The sequence below is a fragment of the Wasmannia auropunctata genome, unplaced genomic scaffold (assembly GCF_000956235.1).
Source record: "Wasmannia auropunctata unplaced genomic scaffold, wasmannia.A_1.0 LD336032.1, whole genome shotgun sequence".
NCBI lineage: Eukaryota > Metazoa > Arthropoda > Insecta > Hymenoptera > Formicidae > Wasmannia > Wasmannia auropunctata.
The window spans coordinates 345,421-372,220 of NW_012026858.1; the positions used below are offsets into that span (position 1 = coordinate 345,421).

The 26,800-nt window shown below is 40.5% G+C and overlaps 1 protein-coding gene across 2 annotated transcripts in view; it reads right to left on the reverse strand.

Annotated features, from left to right (window-relative positions):
- Positions 1-6: 6 nt before the first annotated feature.
- LOC105452408 (arf-GAP with SH3 domain, ANK repeat and PH domain-containing protein 1) overlaps positions 7-26,800 on the reverse strand; it is a 45,550-nt gene continuing 18,756 nt past the window's right edge. The window contains exons 2-17 of one of the 2 annotated variants that reach the window (XM_011693466.1): positions 22,640-22,712; positions 13,069-13,214; positions 8,279-8,533; positions 7,440-7,525; positions 7,082-7,238; positions 6,420-6,684; positions 6,081-6,308; positions 5,402-5,624; positions 5,119-5,299; positions 4,692-4,967; positions 4,348-4,467; positions 4,050-4,254; positions 3,623-3,910; positions 3,366-3,529; positions 1,854-1,922; positions 7-563 (exon numbers count right to left, since the gene is read on the reverse strand). In XM_011693466.1, coding sequence (XP_011691768.1) covers positions 348-563; positions 1,854-1,922; positions 3,366-3,529; positions 3,623-3,910; positions 4,050-4,254; positions 4,348-4,467; positions 4,692-4,967; positions 5,119-5,299; positions 5,402-5,624; positions 6,081-6,308; positions 6,420-6,684; positions 7,082-7,238; positions 7,440-7,525; positions 8,279-8,533; positions 13,069-13,214; positions 22,640-22,712 — 2,952 coding nt within the window. In that variant the 3' untranslated portion in view covers positions 7-347. The remainder of the gene's footprint in view (positions 564-1,853; positions 1,923-3,365; positions 3,530-3,622; positions 3,911-4,049; positions 4,255-4,347; positions 4,468-4,691; positions 4,968-5,118; positions 5,300-5,401; positions 5,625-6,080; positions 6,309-6,419; positions 6,685-7,081; positions 7,239-7,439; positions 7,526-8,278; positions 8,534-13,068; positions 13,215-22,639; positions 22,713-26,800) is intronic. The other variant, XM_011693467.1, reaches the window with a different exon arrangement.

Here is a 26,800-nt window from a genome sequence, read left to right on the forward strand (position 1 = left end):
AAAAAAAAAAAAAAATTTATCGTTTATTTTATTTGATTTCTAAAGAATTTACTCTGTTCACAGGTGCAAAATTGCTCATGTTGATGCACTTATTATCTCATTTTACACATCAATTTTCCTAGGGAACATGAAAAATGAGAGAATCAAGATGCGGATTAAACTCTTTACTCGCTCGTCAACGTCCGTTTTTTCCTTTGATTGCTTCAACTCTGATGAGACGGCGGGAAGGTGGCTTGAACGCTTCACTCCTTCGGCTTTCTCAGCCAGTTTCTACGGCCGAGACTGGCGACGCTCATCGAACTGGCAGTGCTGGTGACGCTCGCCAACGAGTTCAGGCTTACCGAATGTTAATCCTGTAGCATGTGGACGAAACTAATCGGAAACATGCCCCGCCGCTCCGGCGCCCGTTCTAACGCGCCCTCCATCCAGTTGTCATCGTCGGTCTGCTCGTTCGTTACGATGATGACCTCACCCTCGCGGAACGACAGCTCGTCCTCGTTGTCGGCCTCGCAATCGTACAGGGCCCGGCAGCGTCGCAGGCCACTCAAAGTCGACGACGTTGGCTAGAGACGGAATGAAAAAGTTATTCGCGGAAGCGAACAAATACCGTAATGTGCATGTTTCGACCGTATGGCAGAAGCAAGCACCTCTATTGCTCGTCTATCTTTGTCACGAGACGACAAGCTTAATTCTGGAGAATGTTTGTTCTCCAGAAGTTGAGAGAACATTGGAAATTCTAGAGGAATTATTACAAATTCAGCGAGTGGTGTAAGATCGATTAATTAATGATTTCTTTCACTTCTTAACTGATATTATTAATTTCTTTACAAAATCAAAAGAAAAAAGGAAGAAATTAACTGATATTATCGTGAAAATAGATTATAACAAGCATACGTATATCCAAGAAAAATTCAATTTTATTCAAGTATGAGTATAAAGAAATTTTAAGAGTATAATATAATTTTAATATTCTTCCGTAAAGTATGTGCTATAAAGTATGCTGGAACTAGAATTTCCAATATAAAACACCGACATCATGCTAGTTATACGTCTTTTAATATTCAAATAGCTTAGGGTAAGAACATTTTAAAGAGGAAATATCTCACGTGTCGGAAGAAGTAGCGAATAATGCGATCAAGTATTGCCAAACATAAATCCACTCGGGGAAATCCATGCGGGGATCAATATTTACAATTACACTTTATATCAAACGGTTTCTAAAGTATTAGCTATACATTAATAAGAGTGATTCATTGGAAGAATATAGTTTTTTTCATTGAAGAAATCACATTAATGATTCAGATAGGATTAATAATCGAGAGATGTAGATGTTGCAATGTCTCGCAGTGAAAAGACTGATTATGATCTTGCGGAAGATTTATATTATTACGATCGAGTATCTCAACCGACAGAAAGCGTGATTAAAATGGCAATGAAATGGCTAAATGATTATTTGGCATACGTGGAAATATATTTAAAGCCACGACTTGAGCTCCATAAATGATGATACGAACAGCACGTCTGATCATGCAAAGCATTGTTACACTTGAAAGTATCGAAATAAGTGAAGATAGAGAAGAATATAGGCACCTAGCAATTAGATTTATTATTAATCATTGCGACATGATATATGGTACGATTGCAATCTTTCTCTTCGAAAGATGATGTTCTTCTATTGTACACATAGTACAATATTAATTAATCAATCAGCATATATACAGATATCATGCTTTGTATTATGATTAATAAAACACGTGAAAACTATCCTTATGTAGATATGCATAAAACAGTATGCTCGTTTACAAGTGGTTTCAAGTGTAACATGCTGTAATGTGGGATGGGCTGATGTTTACCAGATTCAGATTTGGGAGCAAAGATGAAGGCTCTTCGGCGTAGCTCTCTAGCCTGGACCGGTCCCTTCGCTGTACCAACAATGGTTAATGACAAACCATAAAGCACTGATCTTGAAACGCATGCATTCTCTACAATATCCACACACCACGTAGGTACACGCGGTTATATATATTTATCTCGAACTGGATCGTAGCAAAGTAGCTGCTATTTAATTCGCGATAAATCGATGAATATTCTGCGGTTATTCCCGAGATTTTTCCCCATTGAATGATTTTTATCTCGACAAACGTATAATTTCTCTTTTAAGATATAATAGAAATTGATTCAATCATTAAAAACATTAGAGCTTTCGACATTTATCTTTAGGACATTATTTTTCAAAAAATTTGTTAAAAATGTGATTATTTATTATGGTGTAAAATGACAATGAAACGAAATGGCTGGAATAATATAATGACATTTTATAATGTACTATTATACTGACAATTAATAGATAAGAATTAAATGTACGACAATAATATATATCTTGGTGTTACACACGATAATATGATGAAAATGTGAAGGGGTACAAAATATGTCAATGTGCATGACGATATGGTTAGTATAATGCAAAATGCTCAAGCCCGCACGAATGAATCGAATGAAAACTATACTACGAGGGAGAACATAATGACACAACCTGGTTAGTTACACCTTTTCCTCTACTGTGTTAGTATAACAACGGCAACCATTCGAATGTATGTGTGTGTGCAAATAAATAAGATGTGAAACAGTAGGATAATCGTTGACGTCACTCGTTAGGCAATACAGAGATGATATAATATCAATGTCAACATATAATCATGTCGATAGTAATTCCGTTTGAAGTTTCGTTCTAAACTGGACGATGATTTAGGACTTAGGATTTTTTTTATGAGCGAGGGCTTTGCAAATTCGAGAGCTTTCGAGAGCTTAAATATTTTTATGAATCGTATGGAAATTAATGTTTTTTAAAATCGTAGTTTTGTCAAAATATTGCATTTGTTGAGACTTTTTATTTATTGTTATATTTGAAATTCTCTTCTATAAGATGATATTTAGCAAAATGTTGCAGTTATTAAAATTAATTTTCTAGGATTTCGTTTTCATCAAAATTCATTTAATAAAAATAAAATCCTAGAAAATGATAATATCTTGCATTTGCTGAAGTATTATAATTTATTAAAAAATTATACATTTCTATAATTTCTCGAACACATAAACGAAGATCAACATGTAAAGCACTCGCCTTAACTCGAATCTCCTTTCAGTTTGTGTAGTTCATTCTTATAACAGCCCTAAATAAATTTCTACCCAAAACTTCATCAGCTCTAGAATCTCCAATAAAGTAAGACGCTTGTATTATAAATATAGGAAAGACAACTATATTTTCAAAGAAAGAATTTATCCTAGATATATAAAAACAATATCCTCTTCAATCCCCTACGAAATCTCAAATTTCCTATTGAATCGTTAATTTAAATATAGCTTACCTTTCGCGGCGGCGGAATAGGATTGCCCAGACCGTGATCGGAACACATAGAACTCAGAGACTCGCTGCTGCGTCCGTTGCTTAGCCTAGTCGTGACGTTGGATGGAGCCGGAGGCGGTGGATTTCGCGGTCTCTGCAGCGTCGAGCTGTTCGACTTGTCCATACCTGTATATAGAAAGAGAGAGAGAGAGATGTAAGTGTCGATACGATAATCAAAACGTCGGAGTTTCTCCTGCGAGATTTATTTATCGAATATACCGTGTCCGGTCGACGAGTCGCCGCTCGGTGATCTCTTATGATGTTGGCTATTTAGTGTATTCAACGTATGCGGTAGAGTGTGTAAAGTGTGGCCGGCTAAAATCGGCTCGCTGGTCGTACGACTGTGCGTCGACGTAGCCAACGTGGCCGACGAAGGTAGCGTACCGTAGTGCGACGACGGCAGGCCGCTCGTGATGGAGTTCCCACCGGGCGGCGGCGGTGGCGCGACCCGCTTCTTCAGCGAGCCGTGGATGTTTATTGAAATGTCCGGCGCCATGGGGGTGGGCACTGCGCGGAAGGAGTCGCATAATCAAGATACCAGACAAGAAATACGAAAGGATTATGGAAAGTGAGTTATTTCGATCAGCACACTTGGGTAGATTTATCGTGCAGTACGAGAGGTGTATGAAGTGCGAGTCCAGCTTACCAGCTACGGGTTTCCTTGCCTGCGGCGGTGGCGGCGGAGGCATTTGCTGACGGTTCGTCGAGGCGCTCGGAGAGGATCCGCTCTGCAGGCTGTCGCAGGTGCTGCTCCGACTGCGCAGTGTTACCGGCGAGTCGCCCGTACCGCCACCTCCGGCATACGACGGTGGTCTGCTACGTGACTTTTTCTCAGGCGTCAGACATCCATTCTACGAGAAAATGCACATTCGTGAATATGAATGTAAATAGTTACATACATAAATCTGCGGAATATTGTTGCGTATTTATGTTAATATACTCACTCTGTCTTCTATTATCGTTTCGTCGTCGGAGAAATCCGTGGAGCCCTCATCGTGAGAAAGATTCCAATCAATATTGACGTTATCAAATAATGTTTTCTGCCTCTGGAGAGCGTGACTGAGCTGAAAGTAATTCGTCGACATTTTTTATGCGACTCTTGAAAGTGTAAAGAATTGTTTTAATCATCTTTGATTAACAAAGATTATAGAAGATGATAAACTCACATCAAAGATTAATGTTGAGTGATAATGAAAAAAATATATGTTTATTGGAGAAACTGATACAAGGAAAGGATACGAAATAACAAGAAGAAATGTATTATATGAGATATGATTTGTTGAATTACCAGTTCTTTACACGTATGGTGACCCATTTCCTGTGCGATATCCAGCGGTGTCTTATCCTGCTTATTTCGCTGCGAGGGATCCGCGCCAGCTCGTAGAAGCAGTTTCATCGCTTCCGCTCTGTCGTGCCGCGCCGAAAGATGCAGCGCCGTTTCACCGTCGATGGTCGCCCTGTCGATACCGCCGCTCGGCATATTTTGCACCAGGAAGTCCACGATGTGCAAACTGCTGCCCATCTCGCGCAGAATGGCCAAGTGTAGCGCGGTTTCGCCTACGTCCTGAAATAGACATTGGTTTCCCGGAATCTTATTATATCAACATAATTGTGAGAGAGTATTTCTCATAATTATCTTCGCGAATGTGAGAGAGAGAGAGAGAGAGAGAGAGAGCTCCGTAAAAAAAACCCGTAAAGGCGCTATGATGCCTTACCGATGTCGGCAACGGCGCGGCCAGATCCACGTTCTCGGCGTAAACCTGCAGAAGTTGCTGCAGGTCGCGGTTATTAACGGCGTGCTCCAAATCGGAAAGTAGATCACGCTCGTCCGCGCACGTGTTCATCACGTATCTCTTGTCCACGTACTTGGCGCGTATGAATTCGTATCTTTCCTCCCTAAAATACCAGGAAATGTGCATGTGAAAACGCTAAGGCAAGGTGAAAGTATGAGAGTACGCGGAAGAATTGTTAGAAAAACAAAACCGCAAGTTCGCTCACATCGTCGACGTCGGCGACGGCTTGAGATTGTGACGCAACGTTGCCTCCATGACCTCGTTGAACGCCTGATTCGTCATGTGTCGCGCGAGCAACAGCTGAGCGGTACCGACGTTATCCAGCGTCAGGGATTGTATTCGCGATATATGCACGCCCAGGTCTCGGTGGATGCCGCTGCACTCTATGCACACTATTATGCCGAAGTTCGTCGACAGCCACGTGGCATCTGAAAGGGAGATACAATTGTCGTCGTTCGATAACAAAACTAGAGCGCGAGCGAAGTTGCCATTTCGTCTGGCTTTGTCACGCGGAAACCGTCTGCGACAATGCCCGGCCAGCGAACCGGTAGATATTCACGTGCCACTTGATGACATAAACGTGCTTTCGCTTCATAAACCTTTCGCAAATTTCAAGATCTACGTTTAATTTAATAAAGACTTTATTAATTTAATAAGAAATAAATTATCGTACGTTGCTATATATAATGATGAAAGTAAGAAGTGCCTAATAATTAGGAATTTCCATTATAAAGAGAAATTAGTTAATATAAATAAGTCGATTTTCTCTCGCGTAATTTGACGGAAAAATCGTTTTAGTCATGCGCTAAGTATAACAGACGGACTTGGCACGCGTCGGAGAAAGACCGGCCGGCTACTAAATGATCCGCAATATTCTGCGTTACCGTTCTGCGAGGAGCAATCACAGCACTGATCGTTTCCGGGTAATCGCATAACGCATCGTATAACAGCCTGCTGCAGCTCTACGAGGCTGGGATTGCCGCTGCCGGCCTCCGCCTTGCCGCTCGCGTCGAACGCCCGCAACAGGGCGCGCTCCTTGCAATTCACGAGAACCGACATCCACGCGCGCTGGTCCGCCTCGTCCTCCGCTTGAAAGTGGTACGTCCTATTGTCTGAAATCGAAACAATGACAGTATTGCGCGGCGTACGTTTCACATTGTGAAGAAACGGCGGGCGGCGCGTCTCTTGGAAGCTCGCTCGTATATCATCAGCGTAACACTTACAGCTTATGAGATCGAAGCCTCGCTTGTCGTCCGGCACTAACTTAATCTGGCAGGTCAATAGGTTCACCCTGGTGGGCGGCTTGTTCTCGTCCGCGTGGCAGATATCGAGGTAGCCCTCCGCCTGCACGGCGCATCGCCTCTTCTGCCAGACCCGCCTCATCTTGCCCTCGCTCTTCTTCAGCAGGTGGCCGGAGCGCGTAACGCCGTGCTGCTTGTCGCCCTGCAGCTGGTGCAGCGAATAACCCGCGTTCGCGTTCGCGTTCAGCTGCGAACCGCGCAAGATTTATAGCTTAAGATTTATGCATGATGTCGCTTAAAATTTATGTGCATTATAAAGTGCGATATTAAGCGAAGTGACTAAATAAGATAATCCGAAAGTTGATGAGGTTCTTAAGTACAAGACGGCGGAGCTAAATCTAAGATAAAAATATTAGTAAAGTTTTAGTATTTAATTTTATGTTAAGTAGGCTAATATGAATAAGATGATATTTAAATAGAGAAACGTGATATCATGTACCGTCAATATCAAACGAAAACGAAGAAGCAACAGTACGGTATAAGTGCCAATTAAAGACTATTATTAGGTCTACTCTCATCGCGCTTTTCATGACGAATTAATCTTGGAGAAAAAAAATCTACGTAGCTCTCGTCGATAATCTTACCTCTTTGTCACATCCTGAGCTTCTAAGAAGACTCCTAAGTTCCGTTAGTCGTCTTCGTTCCTCATCCTGCGTCTGTCTGATTTTTTGCAACTTCACGCTCAAGTCGGCCACGTAAGAGCCGAAGTGCTCGATGGTCTTCAGGCCGTCCTGAAAGTAACTAAAAATCCCGAACGTATAAGAACGCTAGAAAATCGAATTGGCCACTTCGAGCGCTCTTCAGCTCCCCATTATGCCCCATTATAGATTAGAGGTTCCAGAGAGATAAATATTTACTCTGATAACTTAAGATCAATTTGATAATGAATTTGCGATGCGAGTAACAATATCGATCGAAGGATTATAACTGCGTTATACTTACTTTGTTTGCGCGTGATAATATTCGACTAGATGCTGCAACAGCTCGATACCCTTCTTCGTTTTGATCTCGTTCACTTTGATCAGATACTGTAAGCAAACACAGACAGCAATGATCGGCAGCTTTGCCTTCTCTACCTCGCTTTGCTCAAATATGTTTTTATCGAGCGTATCATAAAAGCGATTCGCAAATACGGGGTGTGCGGGAACTATCGCCACTCCTTTAATCTATGGATCTTCCTAAGGAGTTAGATTGGACTCCACCCATTTTTAGCGAGCAAATTTTAGCTTTGAGCACTCTACTGAGTCTCAAATTACAGCCCACTTCATTTAGACAATTATTTTTTTATTTAGTTTAATTTGATTAAAATTTTTAATCTCGCATAACTTAAAATGATACTAAATATTTTAATTAAGAAAGAGAGAGAGAGAGAAATAATGAAAAACATAGAGTTAAATTAAATAAAATTATTATATTTATTAGATTTTATTAAATAAATTTAATAAAATTTCATATTTTCCACATTATATATTATTCATACTAGATTTTTATCATATTATTTTAATCTCTCTTTCAAGATCGAATGCAGTTCTCGGACACCTTGTATATCGATTGTCAAATGCAAAATGTAAACCGCGAAAATAGTAGGCCGCGGAATGTAAAATGCAAATGAAGTTCTCGAGTTAGAAGGTGTAACATTTTTCCGCCGACGCACGACAGTATCTAAACGACCGGATATCGATGCACGCGCGCCGATAACATGCATCGATAACATCCATACGCCTCTCGTTGGCGTGATGTTAAACCGTTTATACTTCATAGCTCGGATCTACATCACCCACCTCGCACATTTGCAACTGAAACAACCGTCTCTCCTTCTCCATCTCGTCTGCAATCTCGGCGGGCGTGACTTCCGTACGAATCAGACCGGCTTCCTTCGCATGCTGCTTCTTCTCCTTTTCGATCTTCGCGTACTTAGCCTCATAGTCCTTCCAGGCTTTCTCGAAGGGCCTCTTCAGGTCCCCCTTCACGCCCCTCAGGTCACCCTTCAGCACCGAATCCAACGGGAACATCACGATGTTGTTGATGTTTTGCATCTGGAATTACAAAATCAATTGTGCTAACAAATATTTTTTTCTTAATTAATTAACACATTAAGTAACAATTAATTAAGTAACACATTAAGGCTAACTATAGATTTCTAAGTCGTAAAAAATTTTAAAGATATATTTTAAAGAGGTATGAAGAAAAACATTTTAATAAAAGAACCGTTTCCGTAAATTTATTACAATATAGAAATTACAAAAAAAAAACATTTGCCTAAATATTTAAATGAGAATTCTATACTTTTGCAATAATAATCAAAATGTATTCAATTTTCTGCCGCACAGCATCCCCGATTCAACAACAGCCAACATCTCGATAAAAATATCGATGGCATACATGCCTCGGTATCTATTAGATACACAGACGTGAAAATGTTAGCTTCCCTTATCTCCGCGGTACAGCACGAGTTATTTCAGATTGACCGAAGCGCAATATTTTATCTATTTATCAGAATAACCGGTCTGACAGGACTCGAATGGAAAAACGGGCGATGAAAAATGCGAGCCTTCGGGACTCCGTGGCCGGGATCGACCACCGGCCTGGCTCGACTATCCGACCGTTAAATAGTGAATCACCGTCGATTCGCGTCAGCACTTTGCTTAGCCCGTCTCGTCGCCTCGCTCGCCCTGAATAGAATCGCGGCTTCCTCTCGGAGCCGTGGGCTCTCTCGAGGGTGATCCCTCGGACCGCTTCACGACTCTCGGCTCTCGTGGAAACTCGGCTGGAAAGCGCTCAAACGCGCCGCATAATGCGCCTGCGAGGGCAATGTGCAACCAACTCGTAAAGACGACACTCTTTCGCGAGAAAGAGAATCGCGAACTGGAAATAGCAAACTGCATTACGCTTTATTTATTGGACGAAGTTGGAAGACGAGGTCGGAGTTCGGAATGTAATAACGGAATCTCGTTTAATTAATTTTAATTGTTCCCCGTTCAAATTTGCTTATCTGATCTCCATTAGCGGAGATTTATATTATCTTATAAGATCAGGTGAATTAACAATGACCGAGTTTGATTAATGTTTAATTACGTATTTGTTCGTTATAAATGTCGTTATCGTGCAATTAAAAATATATTAATTTTTGTTTTCTTATTTTCGCTCTTGAGAGAACGGGAGGAAGATACAGCGACGATCTTTGCAAATACTTGACACAGTATAAATAGTTGCAGTCTGATAAATTCCATCCTGCCTGCTTTTACAAAAAATTTTCGAGCGATTATTTCCTCACAAACGTCAAGCTTTCAACATTAAAATAACAGTAAATTTCATACATGCTCTAAAATTATCTCGAATCGTGAACGGTAAGGAAAAATTATTACCGATCCCAATTACGGTTAATCGATCGGATATGCTAATCTCGCGTTTGATTCGGATACGATCGAGTAGGTTCTTATAGGTTCGAGCATCGTGCGGATATTGCTTCCGGCTCTCGCCGGAATGCATCGCGCGATTTGAATCGGAGCCAATATTGGATGCAGATATACATTTTAACCACGATTGCACGTGTGACGTCATCGTAAACGGATCGGACGTAATGGCTCGGAGCGGGGAAATGGACGCGGCGGCAAACAAGAGAGGAAAAAAAACAAAATAATAAAAGTCGCGCTTAAACGCCGGAATTTAAATTCAATCCGCGATCGCGTGCCCGCGCGATACGATATCGGGAAGAGCCACGACGGAGAGGAGCCGCGCTGAAATCGCGACCGACCGCGGATCCGCGAGTGCACGGCGCGCGTTTAAAAGCTCCCGATAAATATAAATTCGCGCGGTCGTTCGTGCGTGATAGAATCTAGGAGAGCCTGTCCTAGCCGCTCGCTCTCGTGGCATTATAACGTTCGTGCACGCTTCAGTAAACGTAATTATCCCGCCGCGCCGCGCCGCGCCGCCGGTGAGACGTCCCGATTTGTGCCGCGCAGGCTAATCGCACAGCGCGCGAGCTTCGGAAAACTGTCGGAACACAGGCAGAACCAGTCCGATTCCGCAACTAAATCCACGCCCGGACGATTACATCCTATCCCGCCTCTCTTACTTTTGGTCGATTTATTGCTACTTGGAGGATATACTTTGCGCAGGGGGACATTCACATCCATTCGCGCCTCTTATCTCACGATATCAATTCCTCAGAATTCGATGAGGCATCAATCGAATGGTTCTAATTGACGCGTATTGTGGACCGAGCTCTCTGCGTGTATCAAATAAGCCCTCTTAAACGGAATCAGTGTGTTACGAGAAACGGTAGAGAATATAACGGCATTATTATAAGGACAGAATCCCATTGATTTCTTTCAGTGAGATCCCACTGAAAGAAATCAATTGATGACGAACAGTTTCAATGTTATTAGATTGTGGGAAACAGTGGCTCTAAATAATAAACTTAAGCGCGTAAAAAATGCAACATGTAATCCTATCTTATATAATATAAATGTAAAGTTGAATAGTATAAGTTGAATACGAGTTTTATTTGACAAAGTTTTCTCCCGAGAAACAGCAATCAAACATGTAGAAAGCTTTAAAAGCTACAACTTACAGATTTGTGCGATTACCACTGATTTTACAGCGAAATTTTACTTCCACTGATCGCGAAAAGATGAGAGAGTAGTGAGTGTTCGGATTGAAAATAAGTGAAATACTCATCTCTTCAGTGAAATCTGTGTTACTTATTTTCAACAAAATTTTCACCGTTATGGTTTAAGAGAGTAATCAGAGGAATGTATTATGCTGCTTATTAGTACAATGTTTTTTTTTTCGTCTCTAATATACGCTTCTTCCGAATTCTTCTGCGCGAAGCTATTCTATTAACGTCGACTCACTACAAGTTTCTTAACTCGACGGAGTGACCTCAGAGTCTGAAGAAGAGAAAGACGTGAGATGTCACTGCAAAAAATTACGAGCGAGCGCAGAGGGTTTTCCTCGCAGAGCACAATCATCAACGCACAGTAATGGACGTGTATAGACGTCAGAAAAGTGAAAACATACGAGCGTGACGAGGAGACTTTTAGCATCTTCTACGAAGTGGACGACATAATGGATTGAGTAGTGCGAATAAAAAACGCGTAGTAATAACACTTCTTGCGTGACAATTGCAGCTTTTATTTTCAATTAAAGAAGAGCGAATTAAGAGATGAGTTCGCTATATCTAAATAAATAAAAAAAAGAGAGAGAGACGCGAGAGTGTTAATCTTGCTGTATAGGATGTGTGTATGTAATAACAGCAATAGCGGTAACTCGCAGAGCGCGAAATGGTTTCTTCATGATTTGTTTCGCAGTGGTACTTGTGCGTACTCCGCTATGCAATCTCGATGTAAATCGCACGTTGCAAGTATATAGCGATAAGCATGGGGCACTCGAGATCCTCTGAAAGTTCTCAAACAATTCGATCACATAAAGATTCGAATTGCTTTGGATGTTATTCGAAACCAGAGATTCTTGAATAATATTTGAAACAAGATGTCCTTCGCACATTTAGGTTAATTATCGTTAATTACTAGATAACAGGCAAATCTATAGCGAGATAAAAATTCAAACGTTCGACGGCGCTGAAAGTTACTTGGGCCGTTGAAACGAAGATTGAGCGTGTAGAGAGTCGAGAGTCGAGAGTCTATCTTCGCACGAATTTACATTCATCGTGTATTCATCATTCATCGTGACCCAGATACCCGATACGCGTTACGCTATTCAGTCGCGGTTCAAAGGTGTCATTCCGACGACGACAGAGAATTTTTCCAGCGGAACAATTCGCTTCTCTGGTGGGACGAGTGAGTCTGCTACATATATATCCTTGACTTGTGAGAAAACGCGGTCGCCCGCCGCGCGCTCTTCCTCGAGCGCGCGATCGGTCGCTAACTCGCGAAAGTCTCGCGCGCGCGCGCGCGCGCGATCGACAGTCTCCGCAGCCCGCGGGCGCGAAATTTTGTTTCGTCGCGCACGCCGGTGCACGCGTTTCACATCGATCGTTTCTGGCTTAGAAATTCTATTCTTGCACGTACGCTAACGGGAAGAATGTACTACGACAGGCTTGCGCGTAGGTCGTTGCCACCGGTGACGATGGACCGTGGAGAGATTTTTCCAATAGCGCGTGCACGGCGCATCGAGGACGCGTTTAACGGCCTGCCGTTTTTTAATACATCCGCCGTCGATGAATTGTAAAAGTTAAGACACGCATCATCGGTGAAGGTACCGACAGCGCATACGCTTGCGATTTTAAAGAACTTATCTTTGAATATTGCGCTCTAGCGTGTCATTTGTTAGAAGTTCCTATTTTTTTTTATCACGCCAACGGTGCAGTTACTTAACTGCATTACGCTGTCGATACTTTCCTCTTAAGCCAAGCCCCTTTCAAGTTTATTAATTAAAAGCTCAGAATGTATTCAACATCACGTAAAACACGTGATTAAGAGCGAAACAAGGGGCGGAATATTCCGTGCGTCGCGGGGAATCAACGGGAATGAAAAGGCGCGGAATATTCCGTGATTCGCTGCATATGTGTTACGTTGACACAATTCCGCCTGTAGGATTTTGCACGTACCAGGGTTTTCATGAGGGCACTCAGTTCTTTCGTGACCACCGCGAATTTCAGAAACGCCGCGCCTATGTCCGGTTCCTGTTCCTTCAGTGCGGCATCGCCGAGTCTCTCCAACGCTCTTCCTAAGTACACCTCGTTGTCCACATGAGCTGCAAAAAAAAAAACGTATACGGTCCCATTAATTTTAATATAACATATAGATAACGTTACGACTATCGTGAAAAAAATATCTTTATATCAATCGTGTTTGCTTATATTTTTAAAAACACGTGTTTCAAACGTCAACGTTCGTCTTGTAGCAAAATAGTAGAGAATACCCCATAACAGATACCGTAAATCTAAAATTCTGCAAATTTAAAAAAAAGATCGTAATCGTTTCCCCGCATTTCCGCGAGACGGACAAATTTCCCTTCTGCACGCGTAACTATATCACATTATTTATTGAAGCGCGCGCGACGCCGTTCTCCACTTGGTCTCGCGCGATAAATTTCCTGCGCGGACATCGCGCGAATATTAATTCAGCGGCAAACATTCGTTACGAACGACTGCCATTAAGCTGCCGCGCTGTTAGACTATTAAACGCCTGCGATTGCAATTAATTCCTTGGTCAGCACTTTTTTTCCACAGGAACCGCGAGCGTCCCGCGCTGCGTATATATCTCCGCAGGCGGCTGCGAAAGAGAGAGAGAGAGAGAGAGAGACGGAGAGGAGCGAGAGAAAGAGGGACGAGTAATTTAAATCCTTCCTACCGTAAGACATTACATACTGCGCGGATTCCTGCACATTTCCCGCTTGCATACGCCTCGAATTACGAAGCACAGCCTTGGCAAGGCTGCGGGCCACACACTAACGCGGGAATGCATTCTCTGTGCGATAAACGCCGCGATCTCTCGTTCGCGTTCCGCGAGACGCCGAGACGGTTCCTCTTTCTTCCCTCTCCTCCTCTCTTGCGCTTCCTGAATCTCCCGGCTGCGATCTCGAGACGCAGGAAAACCCACTTTCCAATTAATATACACATATTCCAATGATCCCTCTCTTCTTTCTGCTCCTTTCCCGTCTCGGCTGCTCGCTCTTCTTGCCTTTCCTCTTTCCCGCAAAGTTTCTCGACCGATATCGGCTCGCGCGCCGCATGTATAAGTACACGACCGAGAGCGTGGAATCTCGCTCGACCGCGAGGCGAAGTGAAAATAAAAACGTTTCGCGTCCGGTTCGAAAGAGAATGGCTTCCGTTTTTTTTTTCCTTCAACCGGGATATCGTTTATAGTTTTATCGGAGACTTGCGCACTCACGAGTTAACGACACTCTACGGGTGTAAAGTTTTACTTTGCAGTAAAATAATTTCTCACTTTTATCCTTGTAAATTAAACTCTAGTAGTTTTCTTATTTCCAACGAACGCACAGACCGCATAAAATAATCCAATTTTTTTGTAAGTATTCTACAATTCTCTGGTTTTATTTTATCAATTCCGACGTTCCTAAGACATCTTCTTTCAACGTATGTATATCTGCAATAAGAACAATCCAATGCTGCTATCGCCCGTTTTCAAAGTCGTCAAATCCTTTGTTCCGCTCGTGTCTCGATGCTTCAATTTCCCTTCCAACTTGTACCAAAACTTTCTTCCACTCAATATCCGACCGCGCTTTGCCCCCCCCCCCTCCCCCTCCGCCATTGGAGACTGCAATCTGATTGACTCTGAGCAATGTCGAAAGGTGTTTATCGTTCGACCGAAGGGAGCGCATCCTTTCTCTCCCGATAGAAATTTCATTAGAGAGTCGAGAGAAACTTCTCAACAGGATGCACCAAAGGGCGAGTGGGAGAGAGGGAATAAAAGGTATACTGTCCCCTGTGTCGCGAAGTGATGTTCAATTCACCCGCGGCTGCGATGCGACGAGTATAATAGTGGTACGTTCAGAGCAGAGTGGATGAGCCGGCGGGAATACGTTCGCCTCCGGTTGATGAAACTTTCAATTACCTACATTACATGGCAAAAAGGATACCCTTTCATCGAAAGCGCCACGGAAGCGCTATGTCGCGTCTGTTTTAAAATCCCACGTGAAATGTATATATAGTTACGGGGGCATCAATATAGATACATGCCTATACCAGTCCGGTCATTAAACTGGCGAGTCTACACGACGCGTGTGTGAAGTTAACACCCCAACGATAAAATTCCATAGTTCTGAGTTTTAGAGTTTCCGCTTCACATTTTGAAGAGACGATAAGTTCTCTAAGTTTATAACAAGGATTCTAAGCAATTTTTAATTTAAATATAAAAAATAGGGTGCTGACTTTTTATATAAACTTTTTTTATAAAAATTCATAAATTAAAAATTATTATTAAGTAGAACTCTTGTTATAAACTATACGGAACTCTTCGTCTCTTCAAAATGAAGTGGGAGCTCTAATCAGAGCTATGGAATTTTAATGTTGGGATACTAACTTCACACAGCACCCTAACATTAAAATTCCATAGTTCTGATTAGAGTTCCCGCTTTATTTTGAAAGGATGAAGAGTTCTCTATAGTTCATAACAAGGGTTCTAAACAATTTTTAATTTAAATGTAAAAAACAGGATGCTCAGTACTTCTTATAAAAATTCATAAATTAAAAATTGTTATTAAGTAAAACTTTTGTTATAAACTATAGAAAACTCTTCGTATCTTCAAAATGAAGCGGGAACTCTAATCAGAGCTATGGAATTTTATTGTTGGGGTGCTAACTTCACACAAGCCTACACACAACGGAATCTATACAACGATGAAAAACTAAAAGCTCCTTGTCCGTGCCAAACGCGGTAGAGTGTATCTCTTCGCGTCATTACGATTCTATATAAATCAAACTTCCGATTGCGCATTTCAACGTTTCTCCCCTACGGCATAAACGACCTCCCTGGCGCCGAGAGTCCATTCGCTTATTGTATACACGGAAAAAATGGTTTCGTTGAAGTATCTGAAAATTTAATATAGATCGAGAGATAATTATGCTGCTAAATAATTGCTGAATAATTATATTGGTAGCTGATTGCTGAAATGTCAAAACTTTTTGCAGCATTATGCCTGAACGATCTTACATAATTATTAATGTTGATGGTCCAACATAATTACTTTCAGATCTACATCTTAATTTTTATGTACTTCAGCAAAGCCTTCTCAGAGCGCACGAGAATAGTGTCCCATTCGAGTGAATTTATCAAAAAGGAGATAACATCGCGCGAAGATCTCTGACATCCACGCGCGCTCGTTAGAGTTTCCTCCATTCTTGTCTCTCTGTGAAATTTATCGGCGTCGCGCCCCATTGCTCTTCGCATCGTCGTCGTCGTCGTCGTCTCCGCTCGTCGCCGGGAAATTACGTGAAAGTCCTCGGAAACCACGCTGGATCCCACGCGGCCTAGCGACGGGACCGTAGTTTTTCACGGCTCCGGAAACGCTAATGCATTGCCACTGAATATTTCAATCGCGCGGCGACGCGCGAGCACGGTATTACCACGGATATATATCTGGAATTGCATCTTTCACGAGCGCGCATCAGCTCTGGGAGAAAAAGCAAGTATAAAATTGTGCATTGCAAGAGAGAGTTCTACATAAATACAATCACCAAGAATAGTTTTTCATCGAAAAAATATTTATAAGCAGCGTGTTTCTCTTATAATCACACAATTTAATTGAAATTTTTTATGGAAATTTATATATACGGAAAGAATAATTCTGCTAAAGTATCTATAAATTTAGTTACATAATTATTTTGATAATTCGATAAAATTATTTTCATCTGTATCTGCTAAATATTTAGATACTTCAGTAAACTATTTTTTTCTATATATATGTATATAATATGAAATGAAAGTTTTGTAGGAAAAGGTAGTTTTAGCAGTGAAAAAAAAATGTATATATATTTTTTTTTCACTGCCAAAAACTACCTGTTCCTACAGAACGATTGAGTACCAACATTCCCGCTGTCTGTTGTGTCGACGAAGCATTTCCGCTGGAAAGTTTCGAGAATATTGGAGCGCACGAGTGCTTTCGCGGGCCCATTGTCTCCAAGGGACAACACGCGCGTCACGGCATGCGATTCGCGCCCGGGGTACTCGGAGCGATACATCCTGTCTATCGTCAGGTAGCCAGAGACGCGGGAAAAAGAAACACAGAGAGAGAAAGAGAGAAGGTAATAGGTAGGAAAAAATCGTGGGTGAGAGGCGAAATCGGACATGCCGGAACGATATCGGGAGAAAAGTGGTCCATTGTGGCCCGAACGCGGAAATAATGTTGACCGGTCCGATACGGACGGAGTGGCGATTTTCAGGGGTCGATTGACGGGTGAAAAATGGCCCGAGAGATCGCCCAGACTCGTATAAAAAAATACAACGCACCGCGTGTGAACAAACGGCGGGCGTTTAATACATCGCATTTCGATCGCGTGGCGCGCGTGACAGCGATTCGTTGTTCTGTGATTATTATTCTTGGAAAGTGGTGCGAGTGACGTTTTCGATGTTTTGTTAATCCTGTGAAAATACCGCTAAGTAATTTATTTCCTTCGCTGAATGGAATTTTTTATTTTCGCCGGCATTGTTATTCGAAATTCTAGGCATCGAGAGAGAATTAAATTTTTTGTCAACGTTATTGACGTTTGCGTAAATAGGGCAATATTTAAAATTTAATATTTGTAATCTAAAAAAAAAAAATTAAGATAACGAGATAATCACACTGCAAATGACTACAATTTAAAAAAATCATTACATTTAATCTGAAAAAGATAAACGTGTAGTAATCATAAAAAATATAATTACATTGTGTGACCATTGTCCCTCTATTTGATACTAAAATGTATGTTTCCTTCCTTTTTCGATATTTTACAATTGAACCATATAATTTAGGATCACACGAAAGGATAAACATGGATTCATAAATTATTCATTATTGTACTTATTATACAATTGATTCATTTTCTTTCACGTTGACTGTAAGCGTTGCTATGCGATATTTTGTGATTTATTTTTAGAGGATCGTAATAAACGGTCTTAATAGAGATAAGCAACATGATATGAGGTAGATAAGGTGACAATTAGCGTAGAGCAGCAGATTTCCCACGATGACAAGCTAATGAAGCAGAACGGCGAAGACGAGAACCTTCGTGACGTGGGCGATGAAGAGGTTGCGGTAAAGAAAGGGTTACGCTGAGCACAAAGATAAACGAGCAGAATCAGTAAAGTGAAAGACAAGTTGTTTGTAAATCTGAAGAGATAATGGAATATTTTGAACAATTTAGAATTATTTTCACTATTTAATTTAGGATTAAATTAGCCATTACATTTTATGAAGCTTCTTGTAAATTATTATAAAATTCGATATTATTGAATATTAACTCCTTAAATAACTCTATTGAATAGAAAACAAGTATATTTTGATATACATATTTTCTTGTTTGCTGCTTTTGACAAAGACATTCGAGGATATTTTACGATACATGGCAAACTTATGCTTCTTATCTTTCCTGGAAAATCACTACTTTGTTATAGAAGGTGTCACACACGATGGCAAACTATAAAAATTATGTAAGTAATTAAGGATTAAATACTTACACGGAAAGAACAATTTTGCTGAATCCAGATCTGAAAATAATTTTTGTTCAATAATCAAAATAATTTTGTGCGAAAGTCAAAATGATTGCTAGAATATCAAAATTTATTTATAGCAATACTTATCAGTTTTAACACTCCAACAAATTATTTTGATGATTCAACAAAAAATTATTTTCAGATCTGATATTTAGCAAAATTTTTAGACCTTTTAACAAAATTGTTCTTTCCGTGTAGTACTATATTAAAATCATTCGTATGCGTATCACTGTTCTCAATAAGCGATATGATATCGTTCGTGTAATAACATCACATTACGTGCAATATGTAAATACTAATCTAATTAGATAAAAGAAACTTTTAAATAGCAACCAATCAAATAAACAGGCATGATAATTATCGTCTTTTTTTTTATCTGAAATATTTGGATAAAATATTACACGCGCGTGTCGTGCCGCGGCTCATTTAGAGAGTTATGACAGAAGTAGAAGTTCTCTCATCAGAAGACAGTTTTATAATGCTAGGCTCCCACGAGACGTCTTTCCCATTACGCGATATAATTACAGGGGCCGTCCGCGACTCCCGACAATTACAGCAGTGTCCCTATATACCACGTGGCAGCAAGGTCTTCAGCGGCGTTTCGCGACCCGAGGAGGAAGCAATTTCGCGCGACTACCTGCTCGTTGCGTCACGAAAGATCCGTAACTCAAAGTCCAATTCAGAAAGAACAACAACTCCGGCATGTTTGCTCAGGCTTGCCTCGCGCTGATGGGATAATATTTGCGAACGGGCGGTCCCGAATGAGCACCTCGCTGCAATCCGGGTACGGACAGATGCCACGTACGAGATGATCCGCGGAAGTACAACGTAAATTCGCGGTAGGACTTTTTTAAAGAGATTTCGAGGAAGGGGGAGAAGGTGGGGGGGAAGGGGGGAGAGATTCGCGTGAGGATTCGCGCTCGAGAACAGAAACCAGATAGGAACGGAAGACGCTCTGCCGTGGAAAGCGAAGGAGCGGCCTGCACACAACTTTCGCGGAATAATGCGAGCGTTATCGACCCGACGTTGAAAGGAAATGCCGCTTTAATCTCTCATTAGTCTCGCGGTTAACACGAGAACGCGGCCCGGCACGCGCTGACGTTTTATTCCTGCTATAGAAACACCCAAGTCGGTAATATCGCGCCATTTTCTGTCAATGCAAATCACATTTTTTTTCTGCGGCTTAATTAACACTAATTTTCTCTCGGTACGCGAGAAATTAAATTACGACTTTCTTCGTAAAGGACTTGAGACTGAGATATATATACATATATTAATATGGTTACATTTATATTTATGATTTTTAAGTCATAATTATATCTCGATGCGATGTAATATGTTACATCAGTTACGATAAAATATATTTATTATTATTTGGAACGCGTGTGCGAAGTGCGTGCTGCTCATTGCTATTCTTGTACTGAGACTGAGGATGACGCGAGATTATACAACCTACGGGTAACCCTTTCATAACTACGGAATTTATAAATAAGTACATGTATTGAATACACACGCGCGCGCGCCGGGAAACTAACGCGATGTGCACGATAAATGATAACATATTGAGCTCGTGACGATAAAGTCACGTAACTTCGGCGTACATATGTCCGCGCGCACGCGAGAGTTTATAAAACGGTTTGACACGCTGTGCAACATTTATTTGCTTCGACAAGCAGAAATATGTTAAAAAGTTTGCGCGAAGGAAAGAAAGCACAAGACGCGACATTCTCAACGTCAACATGATGAAAACGTCAATACTGCGAACTTGTTTGCAAGTTTTATCAGAAAATACGAATATTCCGTAAGTGACAATATTTTATTACACGCTCGGCGTATATCGTGCGGCGTGAAGGATAAACGATCGCAGTCTAATAACTACGTTCTTATGTTTGTTCGCGAGCGTTACAGCGCGCGATATATCGACGTTGACAGCGACACGTTTATTGATCAACCGCCCCGGTTCATAGACTCGTTCGCGGGCGCGAACAGTATAACGGCGGTCGTAAAGATGCCGATCGCAGACTCCGAGTCCAATGCGAGAGACATTCGGTATATGAGCCCCCGAGCTAGATCCTCTCTCCGCGGGATGGCCTGGTCGAGGAAACAAAGGGGGCGCCGGAGAAATCGATCTGTCTGCCCGATGGAGAAGTGGCGGAAAGCCGGCGGGCGGCGAGTCCGCGACCCGTAAAAGTCAGCGCACAGCTCAGGGTTTCTCAGCCCGCGTCTATATAAACCTTTTTAGGATGTTGAACCCGACGCGTCTTGCCCATTCGAGTGCAATAAAAATCCGCACCGACGCCCGTTAAATTAGAGCACGTATAGCATTACTATTTCCCAGTACAGGAACGGCCCGGAAGAACGTATAACGCGGCAAGTAAACGTAACCCGTTTGTACTTGAGACGCCGCCGCGTGTATTCCCATATTTCCCATAAACCCGAAGTTTCTCTGTCGCTCTTTCTTTTTTTTTCTTAATTGATTTATTGTTTAACTTTTATAAGCTATAATGCAAGACTGATTAAATTAAATGTCAAGATTTTTAAATAATATAAAAAGGTTTGTAGATATGTTGTGTACGCTTTTTAATGTGTTGAAACGTGCTTTTATAGTAGAACGCTCCTTCGGTCGGATTCTAATTTTATGCCGAAATCGAATATCTCCCGATCAAATTACTTAAATACTCTTACAATTAGTGTGCATAGAAAGATAAAGATTACACGCACACATATCGACTATTGATTCTTATCGCTTGTAGTAGTCGTTGCTGGCATGTTTAACATAACATTCGACCGCCATTATCAGTATTAATAACATTATACAATACGCATGAGTCTATAGCGTCCCGGTGTGATAAATTAAATGATCACGATCTATGCGGTAGAGTTTTGCCCTCCGTCGAGTCATCGGGGCAATCGGAGCTAACAATGCAGAGAATTTTGATGGGATATTTAAATGGGGCAGCTCATTTCCATTAAATTTCCATAAAACAAATAGAATAAAGGAAGACCGACAGAATCTTTATTAAATTAAGGAAGAGTAAAAAATCAAATTAAAATGAAAAAACTACTCTTAAAATTTAACAATAAAATTCGAATGTATTATACAGTAGGGCTGGTGATTTGTTTCGAAGGCTTTGACATTCGAACTTTGAAGCTTCGAAGATTCGAAGCTTCGGCATTAAAATCTTCGAATTCTTTCAAAGCTTCGAAGTTTAAGGTGCCTTCGAAGTTTCGAAGTTTCGAAAAATACATTTGTGCAAATGATAAATTTATTCAGAAAATTTACAAATATTGTAAATAAAAAGAATTAATATATATACGAAATTATTACTAAAAAAATTTGAAAGTATATTATAACCTGAAGTGTTACAAATTAATAATTAAACTAGATACATGTGTAAATAAAGAAAGATAATGATCAGTAAAACAATCTAATTAAGAAAATTCAAATTTTTAATGTATTTTTCAAAACTTCGAAATTTCGAAGCTTCGAATATTCGAAGTGAGCAAAAAGTAACAGCTCTATTATATAGAGCTGTGAGGTATCTAACTTGCACACCTCGAAAAACTTGTAAATTATAAGTTATACGAAAAATTGTTGTATACAAAAGTTGCATGACTTCGAGGGAGTCATTACATAGTATATAAATTTTTTTATAAACGGAGGCGTTTAAAAAATTTCAAAGTCAACTTTGTTTGTCGAAGTCATGCAACTTTTGTATGTATAACAATTTTTCGTACAACTTATAATTTACAAGTTTTATGAGGTGTGCAAAGTAAGTGCCCTCACTCTGTATCGCATGAGATATAATATTCTTATTTTATTTTTATTTCATTTTTACTAACGGTATTTCGTTTTATGTTCTCTGATGGAAGTTAATTCCATCTTCTGGGAGATAACTTATTGTTATTCTCACAATCGTAAAATCAAGTATAACGAAAAATTTACGATAATACTCGACTCACCGTTTCCGGAGTTATGGATGGCCTTGATGGCCTTTTTCAGCTTCGTGAGACCATCCCTATCGAAGTCCAAAGTCTGAAAAAGGAAAATAACAGTGATAATACAGTGTGAAATACGCGAGCTAGTAAAATGATAATTTCTTGAACCACGTCCATGAAATTTTGTGAGTCAGGCTACTAACGCGGTCGGTCTTGTATTTTAATAAGCGTTTACATATATCGTGCGAGCGACATAAATGTAAAATATATTCGATGATCTCTCTTTCGAGAACACACACTCTAAAACATCTAAGATTTTGTTATTTTAATTTATGGAATATTCTTTAAAAATATTGTATCGGAACGAAGACATTCTGTCATCATTTTTTTTTATTTATTTAGTACACAAAAATTGTATCTTTCATTGATACGCTTTTAAAAAAAAATTAACAAAATTTTATATAATACTTAATCTAAAAGAATTTTTAATTCAGTAATAACAATACAATAAAATTAACTCGCATTTAATTCGCAATAAAATTTCATTTATGAGATTTCACATTAAAATATAAATACACACACATACACACACACATACATATATATATTTCTATTATAATTTTATTACTGAAGATATTAGATCATAAAATTTCCATATATATATATATATTTTTTTTTTCAATGTTAATGAAATTTTATGATGTAATATCTTTCTCATAAAATTTCTATCATGTCAGTAATACCAAACCTTATTCAAACGTGAGTTTTGCAGAACTTTAGAGAAAACGAGTCTATAGATATCAATTTAGACATTCAAATTTCACGCGATGTACGCACGTTTTGCGGGGGTCATAAATCCGGACGTGTCTTTCATCCAAATTCGTCACGGATTCGTGAATCCGGACGTCCGGTTAACTTTAAGTCCCCCCCCCCTTCCTTTCGCCTCCACATGCTTTGAACCGCTCTATCAACTTCGCTAATAGAGGAAAGAATAAAGATAAGAGTAAAAGATTATCACTCGTAGATTATCAGCCGTAATTTTAGCGCGCTCAGCGCTAAAATGCGTTCCTAAAGCGACGCGTTTGTTCCGGAAGTGCCGGTGCTCGTTTATTTACTTCATGCGACGGCGAGAAGGTGCTGGCGATATTTATTTAGCCTTTTATCTCGGCTGTGCAACGTGAATCACACCTATCTCGCATTCACGTGTGGTGCATCACCCGTGTGGCGTCTTTGTGGGTCAAATCAACGCGCTCACGGTCGTGTCGCGACTTTATTTCAGTGCGGATAGAAAAAAATAAGAGCAAGGTGAGAGACACGCAAGGAGGTACAGATGTTAAAAATAAGAGACTCGACAGAGCGACCAAATAATCCCTTCCACGCACACATCACATATACATACACGCGATCTATTTTTTTCAATATAGCATAAGTTGGCGCATTGCATCCTTTGCAAGAGATGTAAAATAAACATATAAAACTATTTAATAAAAATCATCAAAATATGAAATAAAAGATGACGAGTCGATTAACCGAATGCGAAATTCTCCACCGGAGAGAGAACGTAATGTAATTTTAAAAGAAAGAAAGCATCGGACGTATAATTTATTAACCGATCGTGTACTCGCTAGCGCGCGATTCGCTTCGCGCGCGGACGAAAAGCAAATAACGAAGACGCGAGGACGATATGGAATCTATATGTATATAGGAGGAGAACGAGACGAAGGGAGAAAGAAGCGAAGGAAAAGGATCGGGTCCCGCGCGATGATCGAGGGCGTCTGGACACGCCGGGAATTCGCGCGGCGTTGTACGAGCAATAAAAACGACGGGGATGCTGCGCCACTCCCGTACTGAAATAGCGTCGACCGACGACGACAAATACCGATAAGAGTTTAATATAAGTGGGCGAGCGTAAGGAACGCGCGGGGTGATTAACGCACGACGCGACGCAACGCGACGCAATGCGACGAACAAATTTAATGCGCAGCGTATTAATGAACCAGAGCGCGGCGGTTCGCGAGACGCATGGAATTATTGACGCATTCATTTGCCGACGCGATTATATTCGAATGTCCATTACCCCGCGGACGTGAATTCCTGCGAAATGCGCGTTATACATGAGCTCCTCCACTCTTAATCGCATTTCGAATCTGGAATTATTAAAATAATTCGAGAAATATATATATTGTATATTAGTTTGAAAGAGTTACGAGAGTTTAGTTAAAAAATCTGTTGGAATGTTACTGTGAATATTACGACGAGAATTAGATAATCTACGACGTTGTTCTTTACGGAAAACTGAAATAATTGATTAACTAACTTCGCAAAGACCCTCGCAAAGAGACACGCGATTAGTTTCTTTAATTGAAATTGTTTGAGAAATCGGATCTCTTCGCGTCGCGCAATATTTAATAACTCTACATTAACGACCGTCCTTTCTCGTTAATAATTTTTCATATTTGACTAAACTTTCATCCGCGGAGCGCGAACGCGGCCGCGTCCAACGCAATTATTTTCGTCCGCACAGCGGCGCGATCGAAAAAAAATCCGAGCGAAGGAGAAATAGAATACGTTGCCGGTCGGCCTTGCCGGATTTCTCCCCCTCGCGGCGGCATTCGGGCCGGGGCAGCCGACGATGCGTTTCGCCGTCCTTGAGGCCTCTCAGAGAAGGCCGCGCGCACGAGCCCGCAGAGCAAAACGACTCTCGCCGAGATCGGGATTCTCGCCTCCACCACGCCCGCGCGACCTCTCTTCTTTTCTCTTTCCCTTCCCCCCCCCCCTCCTCGTCTCTACCTGGCCCCCGGAACCGGACGAGAGAACCGGGAAGATAATTGTCTGTGCCTTTGGGATATGGGCCTTACGTTGCTCGCACGCGAGTATATTGTCAAAGAATGCTTGTGAATTTAACAAGAGAGGTTCCCATACCGAGACATTTGCCCCCGAAAAAATTTTTATATAATAGGAAAAATTATAGGCTTATAAGATAGAAATTTTTTTTACCAAAGAAGATAAAGAAAATTGTTTCTCACAATAATAACGTGATGAAACGTATATTCAAATAATAAATTTTTGTTGCAAAAGTACTGTAAAGGTAAATGGTGAATAAAAGATTTGATTAATCGAGGAAGCATTTCAGAATGTGATTCATTTAGTATCTAGAAGGATGAGACTTGATATCTCTTTCTATTAGTCGTTTGAATAGAATTTCTACTTGTAAGAAGTTCACGAGCATAATAAATGATTCACAGGCAATATCGAACTGTTTCATCAGAATTTCTTAATCATCGTGGGAATTTATGCAAGAGTAGCTGTAGTAAAATTTTGAAGACTCTCGAAAGAATAGCGTCACAATATTATAATTATAATAACAAATTACACATTTTGTAAAAATTAAAATAAAACTGCTGTTGCACGATGGTAACATTATTTTAAAATACGTTACCATTACATGCAACAGCATATAAATAAAATAGCCGAATGTAAAGTTACAAGAAAATATTTTATTTTCTAAAACTATTTATATAAAAATATTGTCTTGAAATTGATTCGGCTTCGTGTTCAGCTGAGTGCTTTCTCATGTGAATCAAAGACAGGCACGTGTCTCTCGCCGGCCAGTAATTAGCCACGATGGCACCCGCGTGCCTGCGTAACCTCGCTCGTCCGGCTGTAATTGCCTCTCTCGCTAATTAATGCGCGCTATGAGCACGGACATACGCGCAAAGGTTACGCCGCTGGCAGAGAAGCCGGCAGCATATGGTCAGCATACTGGATGTCTCGGGAATCGATCGCCTGCGTGACAGAGCTTTCGTTGTGACGATCGTGGCAAGAAAGTATTTCGACGTGACAATCTTTTTCAATTGTATTCTTTTCATTAAAAATGTTAGTATATTACGGTATTACATGATAAATATTATATATATAATTTTTTCATGAATTAAGCTTTAAAATTAAATGTTTCTTGTGGAGAATTTCTTCTTTTCTATATCAGAATACATTTAAATTTCGTTTTCTGAAATGTGCGATTAATTCTTCAATTATTGGAAAAAGTAAAATTATTGTTATGAAACTGATTTAATATTGTATCGCATAAGAGAATCTATTTGACACATCTTAAGCATACGAGCGATAAAATAATAAAAAATTTTGTAACGAAATATGAATGATATTTTGTATGCCATGGCTATAGTA